Source organism: Botrytis deweyae, assembly GCF_014898535.1.
Source record: "Botrytis deweyae strain B1 chromosome Unknown BDEW_021, whole genome shotgun sequence".
NCBI classification, from domain to species: Eukaryota; Fungi; Ascomycota; class Leotiomycetes; order Helotiales; family Sclerotiniaceae; genus Botrytis; species Botrytis deweyae.
In genome coordinates, this window is record NW_024066228.1 from 318,226 (window position 1) to 336,165 (window position 17,940).

General features: G+C 41.8%; 3 protein-coding genes across 3 annotated transcripts; all 3 read left to right on the plus strand.

Moving 5' to 3' along the window:
• Positions 1–4,022: 4,022 nt before the first annotated feature.
• EAE98_008248 (uncharacterized protein) lies at positions 4,023–7,504 on the plus strand. The gene is made up of 3 exons (XM_038955871.1): positions 4,023–4,452; positions 4,734–5,771; positions 5,926–7,504. Exons 1-3 carry the CDS (start codon positions 4,441–4,443, stop codon positions 6,787–6,789), a joined length of 1,914 nt encoding a protein of 637 aa, XP_038807737.1. The 5' UTR covers positions 4,023–4,440; the 3' UTR covers positions 6,790–7,504.
• A 2,911-nt stretch (positions 7,505–10,415) lies between these two features.
• On the plus strand, positions 10,416–13,735 carry EAE98_008249 (uncharacterized protein). The gene is made up of 3 exons (XM_038955872.1): positions 10,416–11,271; positions 11,346–12,533; positions 12,592–13,735. Exons 1-3 carry the CDS (start codon positions 11,071–11,073, stop codon positions 13,321–13,323), a joined length of 2,121 nt encoding a protein of 706 aa, XP_038807738.1. The 5' UTR covers positions 10,416–11,070; the 3' UTR covers positions 13,324–13,735.
• A 1,675-nt stretch (positions 13,736–15,410) lies between these two features.
• EAE98_008250 (uncharacterized protein) lies at positions 15,411–17,733 on the plus strand. Its single transcript, XM_038955873.1, has 3 exons — positions 15,411–15,976; positions 16,036–16,253; positions 16,303–17,733. The coding sequence occupies exons 1-3, from the start codon at positions 15,576–15,578 to the stop codon at positions 16,611–16,613; spliced, it is 930 nt and encodes a 309-aa protein (XP_038807739.1). The 5' UTR covers positions 15,411–15,575; the 3' UTR covers positions 16,614–17,733.
• The last annotated feature ends 207 nt before the right edge of the window (positions 17,734–17,940 follow it).

Genomic DNA, 17,940 nt, shown 5'->3' on the forward strand with positions numbered 1-17,940 from the left:
GACCTGAGGATAACATCCTAGGGACATTTGATGAAGGGAGAAGTGAAGTGATGGCATTGTCGTCCAATCTAGTGCCGCTGGATGTCCACCCTCCTTCTGCGACAATGATCGGAACGATCGGTTGTATTGGAATGGAGATATAGAAGCGATATTGGACTCGTTTTTCCCGATCGCATAAAGTAAAAGTAGGATTGAGACTTACTGGGGATGGAAAAGAATGTTGTTGTGAGCCCTATCGAGGCATTGGAAATGGTCGTCCTGTAGAATTGGTGTCTCTCACAACCTATGAAAAGAATGGTTAGAGAGAGAGGGGATATGGTTGAGAAAATGGCATCTCGAGATAATTGACTCTAATATTAAAGACTTAATGATCAAATATCATACTTACTTGAAATTATATCAAGTCGTATGTTTTCCGTGGTGTCTTGTTCTAATATTGAGTGTGTGGTTTGGAAATGGAAGAAGTCGGTCCTCGTTACTCAGAATATGTTAGGTGCTTTGCATAAAATAATATGATTTGGAGAGTTGAATAACTTCTATGCTTGCTTCAATGGCACAACCAAGAATATCAAATCTACATATTTTCATCATCATTCCTATTTTAAATTGTCTCTGATGAATTTGGCTATCTAATCATTACACCTTGATTTCTGTGTCGACGAGAAAGAAAAGGAGTAAATTCTCACAATACACATTGCATAATTGCATATAAATCCTCATGCCCAGTAGCAGAGACGGCGGAGTACGATGTGTGTGTTATATATACCTATCTATGAGGTATTTCATCGAGACTCTGTTCATCATCCATCTTCGATGCAAATGGTTTCAAGCTGACACTGACATTCACTGATGGATCTCATGTGCCTTGCCTGCTCAATATGGCTATGCACATTCGATATCATGACTTACCTAGGCAGGTTCTCTCCGCAGTCCGTTGTCTCCAATCCTCACACAGGTAAGTCATGTTATGCCGCCATTGGCAGCAGCAGAAGGACCTAGGTAGGAAGGATATTATCTCCGCTGGGCAGTAATGATTAATCAAAGCTTCATCCAACCTTGTTCGGAGGATCTATTCCAACATAAAATGTATCGAGCATATCAATGGACTGGTCAAGTTTCGGCTCTTGAGTATATTAAGACATAATTCGAGTCGGATCCATCCCGTTTTCGGGCTGGCTACGTTCATCAATCCCTCTTTACCTTGGAAAACGAAACACACGGAATCTTCGCAAGTGTGCCTAGTGCTTTTGAACATCTATCAACATTTCGCAACAATCATGGGAGATGATGTCCACCCTCTCCCCCCTGTATGTATAAGTTCATCAAAGTCCCCAAGCGCAAATGCATGCGACTCAGAAGTAATAAATTATACCTTGCGAGAACTCCATACATGTACTCTGTTTCTCCTCTAGACAATACTTGATGGCCAGCACCCATTCAGCTACACATACTGCGCACTTCAAAATACACCAGTGCGGTCGAGACAACTCACGGAAAGCAAAGGCCAAGTGCTTGAGTAAATCTTGCTAATCAGCCAATGAGAGTAATGCGTCAACGTCTAAAAGCAAGGATGATTTGAGAATGATCATGGGTGTAATGTTCGATCTTCCAGTGACGGTACTCGTTTGACATGTTCGAAGATTGTAAGGAATTGAATGCGGTGCAAAATTAGAATGAATGAAGGGAAATATATTGGGGATTATTGCTAATCAATGGAATCGCGCATTTCTCCTCTTCTCTTCAAAGCTATAGATGTACTTTTCAATTGATGATTGTGGTTGTCGGTGTAGAAATACATTTGGGGAATGGTGATTCCCCCTTCATCTTGATCGCGAAAGGAAGATTTGCGATCCGGGATCATGGTATGCGTTGGCCACGAGTTTCAAATCGCATTCATGCTCCAAGCTGATTAGAAGAAAACAAGTCTTCCACGCTCTACTTAGGTCCTCAAAATAGATCCAAATGATTATGACCGCCACTAGAAAAGCATCAAAGTACTAGCAACAAATCAACAACAATTGACGGCGGCGTAAACAGGTAAGAATACTAATTAGCACATGTTGAGTGGCTTATGAATGGAAGTCTCGATGTACCGTGTGGACGATGTAGGTACGCTCGTAGGTACACGGAGTGCTCTTTGCTTATCCAACGTTAAACATGATTCATGTCAACCTATCAAGAGTGCAGCATTCCAATGCAAGCTGTTTTGTTCTTGTAATGTTGCATAGGTAGATACACATACATATTCTCTTTCAATCGTGTGCGACATAGTTTGGTCCAAAATTTGAGTTGAAGCATTGTAACATCATCAATCATCAAATCATCACATCACATCACCAAGCCGTATCGATGATTGATGATGAGGGGCTTGGTGAAGGAAAATGCAAAAGGGTGGGGATTTCCTGGGTTAATGCTAGAGAGGATGATGAATGCTAGACACTTCCATGATCCATCGCAAACACATCAATTTTAGACTTTAGTGTGCAGCACAAAACCATTCGAGGACTGATTTTGCAACACCTTGAGAGATAAACATTTCAAACCTAAAGAGAGCAAGTAAAGATACCCAGACCAACACATATGGGTGCAAGGCGCAATGTGTTGTGTCCATCGTCTGTACATTCAATGACGGTGGTTGAATCTGTGCAACAGCCATCTATCTGTCTGGTCTGGTGGTCTAGTCTTGTCGCAATCGCAATCCGAATCCCAATCCTTCAAATTCAATATACTGCCGTCGTTACTGCGTAGATGAATGTCATAGTCCAATGAACTGCGCGGAACCCTTCTCACCACGAAACTGTGAGCTTGGCCGGTAGACCGCAGACCCCGACCTTGGGAAGTACAAGTTCGCAACCAGAAACCAAAGTAAGCTTCCTCGAGTAAACAAAAACAAAAACAACATTTCGCGACAAACCTGCCTTCATTCATCCGGGAAAGTCGCGCGCTGATAGGAAGATGATAAACAATTCAATAATATGAGCCTGCGCCATAAGCGCATAGTTCCCCGATTGTTTTGATTTCCGATTCGTGATGCGTGTTCCGGCTCGAAAGACTATACATATATTGTTTGGCAAATCAGAAAGAATAAAATTGCCCCTCTTCGAGTACGAGGTTGATTTCCACCCGTCGAACACCAATCGCGGCACTTTTGAGTTTGAATTTTCGAACTTTTATCTTGAAGTGCGTGAGGAGAAAGCGTTCAAAATGGGGTTTCGTAACTTTTGTTCAATCCTGCATGATTCATTGTGGAGATATGGAGATATGATTGATAAAAGGTCGAACATCTTTTGTATTCGTGGCACATCGTTCGGCCTTTCACCATCCTTGGGTCTGTCACCCACCTTTTGAAAAGGCTAAAAATCGTAGAAAGCTAATGCATAAGATGAATAACGGACTGTTGGATGTATTGCGACGCCCAGATGAAGAATGGGAGTATGAACTTGGTCCCTGTGTAGAATATGAGGGGTCCGAGGGGTTTTCGAGGGGTTCGCATTTCGAAGGTTGATTGAGCAAATCGATTTTGGATGAATCTTTATCAGCACGTGATGAGGCGTTTCTCGACTGATAACGAAACATCATGGAGAACAACACGATCGAGGATTTATATGTGCGGGAAACAACTGTGAGACGGGCTTGAGAATACCCAAAAACTGAATGGGATGTTTCTTCGTACTTGGATAAACCAGTTGGAATGGTGTTTATATAAGAATTCACTTACATGTCCGTGGTTCGATCCAGATTCATTATCCTGTCGTGTCTTGGGGAGACGTGTAGGAAAAACGCGATGCCACAAGATAATTTGCCTTACCAAAGCATAATCACGCGCTAAGCTCGAAGGGGAGAAGTGTAAATAAAGCTAAGAGCACCACGCAAGGGTCATGTTGTTGTTGTGCTCCAACTGCCAATCACATTGCCGAGATTCTGGTCCCCGCCAACCAGACAAAACAAAGAATTAAAATTGTATGCACCTCTCGACCGGTACGCCAACCAATTTATTATACAAGAGAGAACTTTTTGGTCGAGACCCAAACATCAACAACTTCATCTTCGTCGCTCTCCACAAATCTCTCCGTCTCCCTCACCTTCTTTTCCTTCTATTCCCCTCTAACCCCTCCTTCGGACCCCATATCATCGTATCCATCTTCATGCTTCGAGCTATCATCACTCTGCAGGGACTTTTTTGACTACACGATTTCATACATTGCATATCGAAGCAAACGATTGGCATAATCCCCAATAATTCTTGATTCATTGTCCAATTGAAACCCATCCCTTTCACCAAACAACATTCCTTCATGACATCTTGATCGCGATAGCTTCTTGACGCTTTTTCTGATACTCGCATCACTGCAGCAATAACAATAAACAGTCCCGTCATCGCAAATCGGCTTCGGCTCTTGCTATCGTGTACCTGGTTTGGAGGAAACAATAGCTTCAATCATGGACGCTCGAGTAAGTTCTTACCTCCTTCTTCTTGCCGCTGGCATTATGACTATTATTGAGGCGGTGGTGCCGGTGCCGGTGCTGGTGCTGGTGGTGGATCGCTCTTTCCTCCTTTCTCCGAGCGATTCATTATTTGACGAGCACCCAATTTGACGCAATCTTCTTTTACTTTCGTAATCTCCTCATACTTCGATCTACATTCCAATTCATCACCCTGTCAACTTCATTTCAATCTTCTTAGATTCTATTCAATTGCAGACAAATCAAACTGACATTAAATGTTTTAATAGCCCCAAAGACCTTCACGATTTACTCAAGCCAATACTAATGGTGATGAGAACGTCGCACCTTTAATTACCAAACAACAATCAACTCTACATCAGAAACACAAGTCCACAGGAGCCTTAACAAATATGTTAGCAGTCGGAGGACTCAAGGCTGCTGCCAAGAGGACTGCATTTGGAGATGTTAGCAATACCGCAAAGACTTTGACTACTATTCGGGACGAGTCTGCCGTTAATGGCAAGTCTGTCGAAACCATTAAGCCTATTGCTACTCAGGATAAGTCAGCTGCACTTTCAAAGCCAGCACAACGACCACTCAACAATGGCCTCAAAGCACCATTAGCTACATCTACTTCCGAACAACCTTCTATTGCTCCACTTCAAAAACAACCTCAAGCAAATAACACCAAGCGCAATACTTTGGCTAAGAAGGGTGCGGTATACAAGGATAACGAAAATGAAAACATTCAACCACTGGCGCAAAAGCCAATTGCCTCGAATAGTTCAGCCCATCAAACCCTCGGTCCCAGACATGCTAAGAGTCAGCCTGAGATCAAGGCCGAACAACCGCTTTTACGACGAACACAGAGCAAGCAGTTAAGCAACGCTGTTGACAATGCTGAACCCACAATCTATCACAACGCTTCGGAGGATCCTTTGAAGGAGAACGTCGACGAATCTCACCTCCGATCTATCAAGGAAAAGGATGAGTCTGCTATCACCGAGAAGTTGAAGTCACAAAAGCAATTGCCAGCTGCACCAATTGCCTCCGAACCCGAAGAATATTGGCCCGAGGATGAAGAAGAGACCTATGACGACCAAGGCTATACAACCGCCCATTCGTTCCGAGGGGAGAATACCACTGGAGGAGCAACCACGGTTATCGTCCCAAAGGTCACAAACAAGGTTAAGAAGGAGCTTGAGGATGCCAAGATTCTTGTCGAGTCTGTTCGAACCCAAGAAGATATCGAGGACGAGATGTGGGATACGAGCATGGTAGCTGAGTATGGCGAAGAGATCTTCACATACATGAGAGAGCTTGAGGTTAGTGATTCTAAAATTCATTGTTATGCTTGGGGAACGGTTTTGGTCTAGCTCATCATGGAACAACAACAGCGGTCACTACTGAGACCTTTTTTGTTCACGCTGCCTCTGATTGATTTTGTTTTACACTTTGCTGACAAACCTTCAACCACAGAACAAACTTCTTCCCGACCCACACTACATGGACACACAAGCAGAGATCCAATGGTCAATGCGATCTGTTTTGATGGATTGGTTGATCCAGGTTCACCAACGATTCTCTCTACTACCCGAGACCCTCTTCCTTTGCGTCAACTACATTGATAGATTCCTTTCAAAGAAGGTTGTTTCGCTTGGCAAGCTTCAATTGGTTGGTGCTACCGCCATCTTTGTTGCTGCCAAGTACGAAGAAATCAACTGTCCTTCCATCGGAGAGATTGTCTACATGGTTGATGGTGGTTACAGCAGTGAAGAAATTCTCAAGGCAGAGCGATTCATGCTCAGTATGCTTCAATTCGAGTTGGGATGGCCTGGACCAATGAGCTTTCTTCGTCGCATCAGTAAGGCTGATGATTATGATCTTGAAACTCGAACATTGGCCAAGTACTTCTTGGAGGTCACCATCATGGATGAAAGATTTGTCGGTAGCCCACCAAGTTTTGTTGCTGCTGCATCCCATGCTGTTTCTAGGTTCATGCTCAGCAAAGGTGATTGGTCTCCAGCCCATGTTTATTACTCTGGTTATACTTGGAATCAGTTGAAGCCATTGGTTGCCTTGGTTATTGAGTGCTGCGAGAATGCTCGAAAACATCATGCTGCTGTCTTTGAGAAATATTCCGATCGCCGTTACAAGAGAGCATCTACTTACGTCGAAGATCAAATGATCAAGGGCTTCCAAATCCCAGGTATCAATCGCCGCCGACAATCTCCATCTATTCCAGCTCCTTTACGCCTCGATTCTCAATACCAAAATGTTACCTTTGACCCATTGTTGTCCATCGAGGAGAACTCTCAGCGAATGGTTCAAGCAAGAACCTAAGAATCTTAATTACAATAATCCTTTATAACAACACATCACACAACATTCAATTCACTGTATTTTATTGGACCAGATACGATTTTGAATCGACTACCATTCCTTTGGCATTTCGATTTAAACAACATCTGGATCCACTTTTACCATACCCCTTCATTAGACCACATTGCTTCACAGTGGCGTTGGCGGCGTTGCATACAAAATCAATTGGTTGCCGTCATCACTTTGCACAACGCATAATGGTTGGCTTTTATTTTACTGGTTTTGTTCTTCCCCTTCCTGGTTTTTTAGTGAGGGAGAGGGTTTTGCTCAATGATATGGCTTTTATATCCTCTTCTGGAATTTAGGGCAGATACCTTTGCAGCATCACGACTTTCATGATCTGATGATACCATGACTTTTTGAGTTATTTGCTTTTTACCTGGTGCAGGAGGGACAATGGATTGAGAAAGGGGAGGAAAATCAAAGCAAATGGGCGGCAATATATCCACTGATCGGATATGTACTGCTTATCATCTTACATCAATATGGGGAGTTTAATGGCAGGGGACGATTCTGTATTTTTTTTCTTTTTCTTATTGCAATTGTTTCGTCGTCGGAGTTCTAATTCTCATCCACGGATGGGATTGGAATGAATTGTATTCCCAAGATACCATGAAGAAGTATTGGCATATGATAAAAATACTTCAAATTGAAAAATAAAAATAAGATAAAAACATGTTTGTGTGTTTTGTTGTGACTTTGATGAATGAAATTGTGAAAACTTAAGAAAATTGCTCTAGGCACAAGGTGTAATAGCAAGAAAGACATGATGAGATGAAGGATCTAATAAATGTAACTCTCATTGGAACCATCCGAAAAGGGGGACTAGGGGGTGAATGGAGGACTCGCTTCTTTTTGAAGTTTTCCCCTGAAAATTGAGGGATGGTTGATTTGTTGAGAATAGGTATTTGATGACAGGCGATAATGGCTGAGATGGGTATATATTTGTGTTTGATGGGATGAGATAGATAAGAATGATTTGAGTGAGGATGGGATGGGATAAGTGAGGATGGGGTGGGATGGTGTGTGTAATTGGGGAGTAAAGGATAGGATAGTATAGGATAAAATGGGATAGGATAGTATGGGATAGAATGGGATAGGATAGTATGGGATAGGATGGATAATATAGAATGGGATGGGATAAATGGGATAAATGGGATGGATAGGATGGATGGGATGGATGGGATGGATGGGATGGATGGGATGGATGGGATGGATGGGATGGATGGGATGGATAGGGGAGTGTGATTGGGGACTGTTATTGGGTGATTGAGTTGATGGAGAGAAAGGAGGAAAGGGGAGGAAAGGGGAGGAAGGGAAGGAAGGGAGAGAGAAGGGGAGGAGAGAGAAGGGGAGGAGAGAGAAGGGGAGGAGAGAGAAGGGGAGGAGAGAGAAGGGGAGGAGAGAGAAGGGAGGAGAGAGAAGGGGAGGAGAGAGAAGGGGAGGAGAGAGAAGGGGAGAGAGAGGAAGGAGAAAAAAGGAGGGAGGAAAGGGAGGAGAGAGAAAGGGGAGGAGGGGAGAGGAGAGAGGGAGGGATTAGATTATAAGAGATTCTATTCTATAGATCATACATAGATCATATATAGACCATATATAGATTATATATAGGTAGATCATACATACACAAAACATACACAAAGCATACACCTAATAAAACTATATACTCATAAAACTATATACTAAAAAAGTATATACTAGGTATATATTAAGATATCTCCAAACATCGCGGTAAATCAATGTCTATAGAATCATACTAGACAAGAGATTCAGAGTAGTCTATAGGATCATACTAGGCAAGAGCTTTAGAGTAGACAAGAGATTCAGAGTAGACAAGAGATTCAGAGTAGACAAGAGATTCAGAGTAGGTAAGAGGTTTAGAGTAGAGAGTATTTTAGAAGTAGTTTGAGAATATACTAGTACTCTGTCTCTGATTCTGGGTCTGGGTTGTTTTTGGTGGGGAGGGGGGATGGTAGATGATAGATGGTGGGTGGTGTAGATTTGGATTTGGATTTGGGTTTGGGTTTGGATTTGGATATTTGTATATCTGTATAGATAGATAGGTAGTATATATATATATATATATATATGTAAGTATGTATGTATATAAGATAGGTAGATAGATATCTAGATATCTAGATAGGTGGTTAATGAATAGATTATAAATAGAAGCAAATAGGTGACTAGATAAGTTATAAGTTTTATGTAAAATTTCTTGATATCTTATACAATTTCGGAAGTAATAAGTATAGTTAGTTAGTTAGTTGGTTGGTTAGTTGGTTAGTATATGGGAACTGATGGGTTGCTGATGGGTAGGTTGATAGGTGGGTATATAAATAATTAGGTGAATAGGTGGATAGATAGGTAGATAGGTGGGTAGGTAGTTTGGTTGATAGGAAGGTAAATGGATAGATTGATGAATTGATAAAGTAGATAAATATATGAGTAGTGATATATAGATAGATAGATAGATAGATAGATAGATAGTAGATGATGGGGAGAAATTAGAGTTGTGGATATAGAGTAGGAGGGGTGCGTGACCCTGAAGAATACTGGGCATATTAGGTGGGCTTGTAGACTTGTGGGTAAGCCGGATGCCAAGACCGTGGAAGGGATGGGAAGGCGGGAGGAAAGGGCGGGTCCTTGGGGGGATTGATTGGGGTGGATGTTGGAGTTGGAGTTGGAGTTGGGTTGGAGTGGTTTGTAATTTTGATTTTAGTTTTCACTGTAAGAATGTTGCTGGCCGATTTGATGTTGAATTTGGATTTGGATTGAGGTGTAGATTTTTTTGTGTTGGGTAGGATTGCGGAAGGAGGGAGGGAAGCGAATGATTAGGTTTTGTTTGTGTGTGGTTGAGTGTAATAGAGAAATGGTTGGATTTGATTATATTTGTTGAATCCTGGTGTTATAGTGAGTGATTTAAAATGTATTATCGAGTGTCCAGTAGATCGTAAGTAGAAAATCCTCTATCAAGCAGATATAAGTGATCAGATGTTAACAACCCTCATGCTCTATCGGTAGTTCTTCAAAGATAGCCGAGAATTAACTTCCTCGTCTCCTCGTAACGATAACAACGTTGTATTACTTACAGAGAAGTTTAACAATTGTGGTACCTTTCTTGGTATATCCATTCTTGGGGAGCGGGGGACACGGGATGAATATATGCGCACGTATCGAGTAGTATTTGCGGCCTGGCAGAACTGTGGCTGTTGGTCCGGTAATGGAGATGGAGGAAAGGAAGACAAGCTGAACGGGTTGCCGAGGAGCGAGGAGAGAAGATTGATGAGAGTATTGTGTAGAATCAGTAATGTCAGGGAGGTAGAGTTACATCTACGATACTCATGCGGCTTGGCAATACTTTTGACATTTTGTTTTGATGCTTTATACTCCATACATCAGATGATATATTTGAAAGAGGAATAGTCTTTACTCGGGCTTCCCGGCAGTGTGTGTAACAACAGTATTGATCAATGGTCTACTCGTGCATCGGACTATATAATTTTTGGGAAATGAAGATATAATAGATATAAATATTCTACACATATATATACCCAATTATAAAAAGATAAAAGAATAGAACGAATTCCTTCTTATGCCTCTACCTACCCTCCATTCAAAATTATCACATTCATATTCACAATCATGTTCCAATCAATTGATGATGAATTTAAAAGTGGGTGAGAGATTTCGCACTTTCTACGATACAATACTCTTATATATTATTAATGAATAAACCCGGCACTCTTCGGAATCAATCCCGACTCAAAAATTAATTTTTTGTTTTCTTACAGTCATACCAGCCCAGATTCGCCCCCATCTTCCCCAGTATTAATTTCCTCTCCAATTGGAGAAATCGTTGAATTGCTTGGAGCTAGGTAGATAAAAGTTTGGTTGGTCCCGTTGTCTTGTTATTCTTCTTAACTTCAATTGAGAAGGGAAAAGAAGAAAAACAAGAAAGTTGACCGTTGACCGTTGAGATTTGCTGGTCGTACCAATCCACCAATTGTAAGCTCGCTCACGATATCCTCAACCAAGAGGAAAAAAAAGAAAAATTATCCCAAGTCTGACAACTCGACAATTCAATTCCTGTTTGAGTGCGGAAACTCCAGGAAACTCCACAATTCCTCGCAGATCTTCCTCCGAATTTCGGTCACTCATTCAAAAGAAACTCATCCCAAGTACACAGTATCCATTGGACGAATTTAACACACTATTTGGAGAGTCGCAGATTCAAAGGGTCAAATCATGACAGGGACAGATCTCACAACGGCGAAGGAGGTGGTGAAGGAGTCATTGTTGGGCTCAACCGTGGCAGAGGATATTCAACTTTCCGCTCAATCGAAAGCTACATTTGAGAAGAATTCGCGGAAGGATGAGTCTGGAGCTGAGGATTATATGACTGAGGAAGATTTTGTAAATGCCATTGCGCCGGAAGGAGAAGACTATGTGAGTCAATGTTTTACGTTTATGCCATTCTTCCTTTTTCAGAGTCATAACTAATATCATTGATTTCCTTCCAGCATAAAATCAAACGAGAACAATATGCAATTCTATTCCGTGTAGCTGATCAAAGAAATACTGGTAAAATCAGTTTACATGATTGGGGAACTTTCGAAAATCTCCTTGCCAAACCCGATGCCGAATATGAAATCGCATTCCGTCTTTTCGATATCGAGCGAACCGGCACTGTCAAATATGATGATTTGAAGAAGTTATATGAATTGAACAAGGGGCCAGATTCCATACCTTTCGATTGGAGTTGCGAATGGGCTACTTTATACAGTGGAGGAAAGAAGAGAAGACATGATTTGACTTATCCACAATTCTCGCAGATGCTTCGAGGTTTACAAGGAGAGAGAATACGTCAAGCTTTCCACCATTTTGATAAAGATGGTGATGGATATATTGAACCAGAGGAGTTTCAAAGAATTATTCTCGAAACAGCAAAACACAAACTCTCGGATCATCTTCTCGAAAATTTACACACTCTCTGCAATATCTCGGCTGGTAGCAAGATTTCATATGCAAATGTTAGAGCATTCCAAAATATGATTAGGGAGATGGACTTGGTGGAGATGGTCATTAGACAGGCAACTGCAGAGAGCACCGATGGAAAGATTACCAGGACAGATTTCTTAAATGAAGCTGCAAGAATTACTAGATTTTCTCTCTTCACTCCTATGGAAGCCGATATTTTATTCCACTTTGCCAGTCTGGATAATCCTTCTGGCAGACTCGGATTATCTGATTTTGCAAAGGTCCTCGATGCCTCATGGCGCAATCCTTTGTACAATGCCTACGAAAAAAAGGCCAACGGCAATGGTGTGAAAACAGCTGGTGGAAGTGTTCTGCGTAGCGTTCTCGAATCTGTACATCATTTCGCATTGGGAAGTTTAGCAGGAGCATTTGGCGCATTTATGGTATACCCTATCGATCTTGTCAAAACTCGTATGCAAAATCAAAGATCTTCAAGAGTTGGAGAAATGTTGTACAAGAATTCTTGGGATTGTGCTAAGAAGGTTGTGCGCAATGAGGGGTTCAAGGGTTTATATTCTGGTGTTTTACCACAACTTGTTGGTGTTGCTCCCGAAAAGGCTATCAAATTGACAGTCAATGATCTTGTTCGTGGTCATTTCTCCTCCAAGGATGGCAAGATTCAACTTAGGCATGAAATTCTTGCTGGTGGTATGGCCGGTGGTTGTCAGGTGGTAAGCTAATATTTACCCCTCCGCCCCACTTTTGGAAGTATACTAAAATCACGCACAGGTCTTCACTAACCCCCTTGAGATCGTCAAAATTCGTCTACAAGTTCAGGGAGAAGTCGCTAAAAGTGTTGAAGGCACTCCTCGCCGCTCAGCTATGTGGATCGTTCGTAACCTTGGTCTTGTCGGTCTCTACAAAGGAGCATCAGCATGTCTCCTCCGTGATGTTCCTTTCTCCATGATTTATTTCCCTACATATAACCATTTGAAGCGCGACTTCTTTGGTGAAAGTCAGACCAAAAAATTGGGTGTCGTGCATTTATTGACTGCAGGTGCCATTGCGGGTATGCCAGCTGCTTATTTGACTACACCTTGTGATGTTATCAAAACCAGATTACAAGTTGAAGCCAGAAAGGGAGAATCTCAATATACATCTCTTCGTCATGCCGCAAAAACCATCCTGAAAGAAGAAGGATTCAAAGCATTCTTCAAGGGTGGACCGGCTCGTATTCTTAGATCTTCCCCACAATTCGGTTTCACCTTGGCTGCATATGAAGTCCTTCAAAATCTTCTTCCAATGCCAGGTCATGCCAAGGATGAGAGACCTCACGTTGGTGTAGCGGGTGCCGCCACATTGCCAGGTCAGGATGGACCACTTCATTATTTGAGAAGTAGAAATGCGTTGAAAATCATTTTAGATTTGGATCAGGAGTTTGGAAGAGTAAAGATCCCTGGAAAGGAAAAGTGGATGGGATTACCTAGAGCGATTGGTGGGAATGGTACTGGAAGTGCTTAGAGGGATAGACGGGATGAGAAAATTATACGGGTTGGGGGAATGGAGGGAGTGGAGTGAAAAATAAATAGAGAGAGGAAGACAGAAAGAAAGAAAGAGAAATTCATGACCTATTTTGCATGTATTTCAATTAATTGGATGGTGTCTGATTTGATTTGGGACCTGGGCGTGGGTTTAGACTGATGAATAGATATGATGGGATAGAATCGATAGAATAGAATCGATGAGGGTTGGGGGAGGTAGGTGGAGGAGGGGGAAGGGGGGTAGACTTAGATCTTTAGATCTTTAGATTGCTGTCTTTAGATTGCTGTCTTTGATGGATGGAGAGATAAAGGGAGGGAGAGGAGATGAGAGGATGGGAGAGGAGATGAGAGGATGGGAGAGGAGATGAGAGGATGGGAGAGGACAAGGGAGGGGAATAGAGAAGAGGTAACAAGATATAATACGCGATGATTTATATATTTATATATTTAGGCGGTTAGACGAAGGTAGATAGTTAGATAGATGGATATTTATTAAATGGTTACTTGGTTACATGGTTACATGGTTCAATATTTTCTTGGCTTCGTATTTTGGTTTGAGGGGGTTTTGATAGTGTGAGGGGGTGAGGGGGTGAGAGGGTGAGAGGGGTGGAGGATATATCTATCTAGTGGTAGCTTGTATTGAACGATTTCATCTTCTTATATTTTGGTTTTTGGGTTGTTGGGTTGTTGGGTTGTTGGGAATTGTGAGTATGTGAGTGTGAGTGTGTGGGAGTGTGAGAGTGTATGTATATTCTGCTGATTGTGAGAATGCGGATGTGATGGGTTTGGGAGTATGTGGTTGATGTGTTGGGCTAGGCTGGATTGGGTGGAGTTGTTGGTTGGGTAGTTGGTGGTTGGTTGTGTAGTGTTTTGGGAGAGGTAGAGGAGGTATGTGATATGTGATATGTGATATTGGATACTGTTGGGGTTCTTTGTTGATTTTAGGAGAGGGATTTATAAAAGGATTGAAAGGGGAAGCGAGGAGAGATGGGGGAGGGAAGGAAGGTATAAGATTGATGGAGAGTGGAATAGAGTGTGTGTACGAAGAAAGGAATGGGTGATTAGATAGATGAATGGATAGGTAGTTCAGACCTACTCGCTTTATGAGACACCTCGAGCTTGTGGAAAGTGCTGGGTGTTGTGTTGAGGTTTTGATTGAGCTTGAGGTTTTGGTGGTGAGTTTTGGTGGTGGGTGAGCGAGTGACTGAGTGAGGGGAAAGGGAAGTGAGAGGAATGAGAGAAATAGGTAAGATCTGATGCGGGGGTCTGGTTTGTGTGGTGCATAATCTTTCGAGAATAATAGCAAAAGATTGAGAAAGTGAAGAAAACAGAAGAGAGAATATAGGAGAGTATACAAATAGTACTCTTGGAGAGGAGCGTCAAATATAACTGCATGTGGTTGTATGTCTCTGGTAGACTCGAAAATTATGTGTGTGATTGTGTGGTTTTATCGATGGGGCAGTAAGCAGTGGCTGATGTGGTATCATGAAGGGAATTAGGGAATGTGTATCTAGGTAGCTAGGTAGGTAGGTGGTGCTTGCTGGATTGGGGGGTACTGGATAAACGAGGGGAGGGGGTGTGAGGAGTGGAGAGAAGACATCACGTGGTTGGTGCTTAGCTTGTTTTTGTTTGTGGTGTGTGTACTTTTTGTAAGATTAGTTTTGGGAGGTTTTGTTTTGTCGTTCATTCCAAGGCTTTTCTTGCGTGTTGAACTTTTCATGAATCATGAATTATTCATTCATTGTAACTGTGAGTACCTAGGTGGGTAATCGTACACCATGGATCTGGGAATGAAAAGAAAAGGGTTAAAGGATCTACTTGGGTGTTTGTTCATTCGTCTATTTATTCGGTGCGAAGATTTCATCAGGCGTTTCGTACCCTGTAAGCCACAGGCGCAGTTCCAGACACAATTACAAAAGTCCCATGCAGACCTCGGGAGTGAACAAAAGTACCATGTCAAGGTTCAAGTTACTGGGGTTGAGAACAAAAGCACCACGCATGAGGTGTCAGCAAGGCTGAAGGAACTTCTGGGACTTGGGTTGGTTGGGATATATAAAGTCTTGGATTTCACTGTTTTTTTCGATGGTGGTATTATTTGATTATCGTTTCAATTGCATCTTTACTCTCATTATGTCTTGATAGACTTGACGTATTTGAATTTATCTGTTCTACTGAGTTGGAAAGCTTGATGAAAAGGCCACCAATCTCGACTTTGGTTTCGATGGTGATGAAATGTCACAAGAATTCTCAGGGATTCTTTTAGAGGACTTCAATGCATCGGAAGGTTTCGATTACGGTATTGGACAATTGGAAACTAGCGCTCTCAATCCATCAGCATCATCTATACCTTCATGGCTCTTACCCTCCACCAGTTCCTATTCGTACACCCAGCCTTCATTGCCTTACAATGATACACCTACCGTGCCTTCGATTACCACAGCTCATGCGAATCCATCTATGGTTAAGCCTATGTTACCTCCATCGAAGGCCACTGCTAGACCTGCTCCCAGGGAACACTCTGCAGAAGAGTGGGAGCGTCAGAGAATAAATTTCACTCAACTCTACACGACTGAAGACAAGCACCTCAATGAGGTGACGAAAATTATGGAAAATGAATATGGATTCCGTGCAACGTGAGTTTTTCAGGGTTGGTGACTGCTACCTACAACAGCTAACTGATTCGAAACTGCAGGCCACGACAATACAAGCGACGGATTGAACAATGGAAGTTGATTAAGAACATTAAGGAAAATGACATGAGAGTTATTCTACGCAAAGACTTGAAGAGGAAACGCGAAGGAAAGAACAGCGAGTTCCGCATTAATGGCCGGGAAGTTGAACCAAAGAAGATTCAACGCTTCGCGCAGAGATATAAAGTAACCGAGGAGTCAATCCTTGAGTTTAATGTTGGTATGTTAATTCTGGAGGTGAGATTTCTCTTTGATACTGATTGCTCTAGAAACTCCTTGTTATATTGATTGCGATACCCCAGCACCGATAGTTGAAGATGAAGACATACAGCATCATATAATAGGAGAAGTCAACATACCAGACTCAATAATACTTTCTCCACCAGCGGTCGAGTCAGACCAAGACCGAGAGATTCGGATAGTCGACAATAGGAAAACAGTTCTGAATGAGTTCATTCGAAAACTTGGTGCTGCCATTCCCATTGATTCTACATTCGATCTCTCTGTCTTCAAGTATCCTCTTGGAATAGATGATCTTTCAGACAGGAAGTTTGAAAGATTGATCTGCTACGTAAGATAGAATACTCGCTATATCCAAGACTGTCAATGTTGATTTTCTTGATCACTAATGTTTATCGTAGAAACTTGACAAAGTCCATCTTTCAATGCTCGACGTCCCTTACTATTGGCTTCCCTGCACTAAATTGTTCACACAGTACCGTTTTTCTCGCTGGAATCGCCATTTTCCACTGGAGAGGGTACATCAATTTCCACGCAGTATTATTCTACTCGCATTCTATCTTTTCGAGAAGAACCATTCTGAAGATAATTCGAAACTGAGATCGACCATTCGATTGTACGAGAATTCCACTTTTCAGTACATGTTGTATTGTAGCATTATAAATTGCTGTTCAAAACGAGTCTCGGGAATTGAAGAATTTCCGCAATTTGATTATTTTCTTCGACACCCCCTACAAATCCCATCTTTCGTGGAGTTCCTGAATTTCGATCGTCATATGCTTCAAGCGACAGTTCAATTGATAAGATCTCTTGATGAGGATTTTTTTGTCACGAGAAAATTGTCTATCGATGCCTGGGATAATTTTGTGAGGACAACGGAAAAGGAATTGAAAGATTTGGATGATCTAGATCTGATTTCTTCTTTTTGTTAGGAGACCAAAGGCATTACTATCTAATAATATGGGAATACAGCAGGCTTGCATGAAGATATACGAATTATGTTATAATGATCATGCTATCGTTCTTTAAGGATGATGATCTTCGAATCATGGGGTGTTCAGCAAACAGATAATTTCGTGCAAAGGATCTGGATATCCATTGGGACGGAATTTCCGTCTTCGTGCAAAACGAAGGGCGGGTGGGATGGATGAAATTCATGAAGCACACATTCCAAAAAAAGCTCGTTTAATTACTGAGAAATTCGAACGTATGTTTTCACAATTTTCTTGGGGAGGTTTACATATTCATACTCATAGTATATGGAGTTGAAACAGGGAATGAAATTTCTTCGCTTGGTTGAATATATTTCAGAGAAATAAAGGTTGTTATAGTATTATGGCATCGAAGTTTGATATCTACAGGGAGGAGTTCTTTCTTGGAAGGATAGGAGTTGAGAACATGATCGTGATATCTATTTTCATTCGTGGTGTGAATCGGAATTTTTTAGTGGGTGGATGGAGAGAGAGGAGGGAGGGAAAGAAGAGGAGGGAATCCTGATCTATTTTTATTGCAATTGATTTTTGATTTCATTAAGGATACCAAGACTGAAATTTCTATTTTCGGCAATGCCATCCAGCATTTCTTTCCGCTCATCATCTTCGCTCCATCCTTTTCCTATACCATTCCCTCCCTCATGACTTCATCTTTTTCATCTGATAATAAAGCTC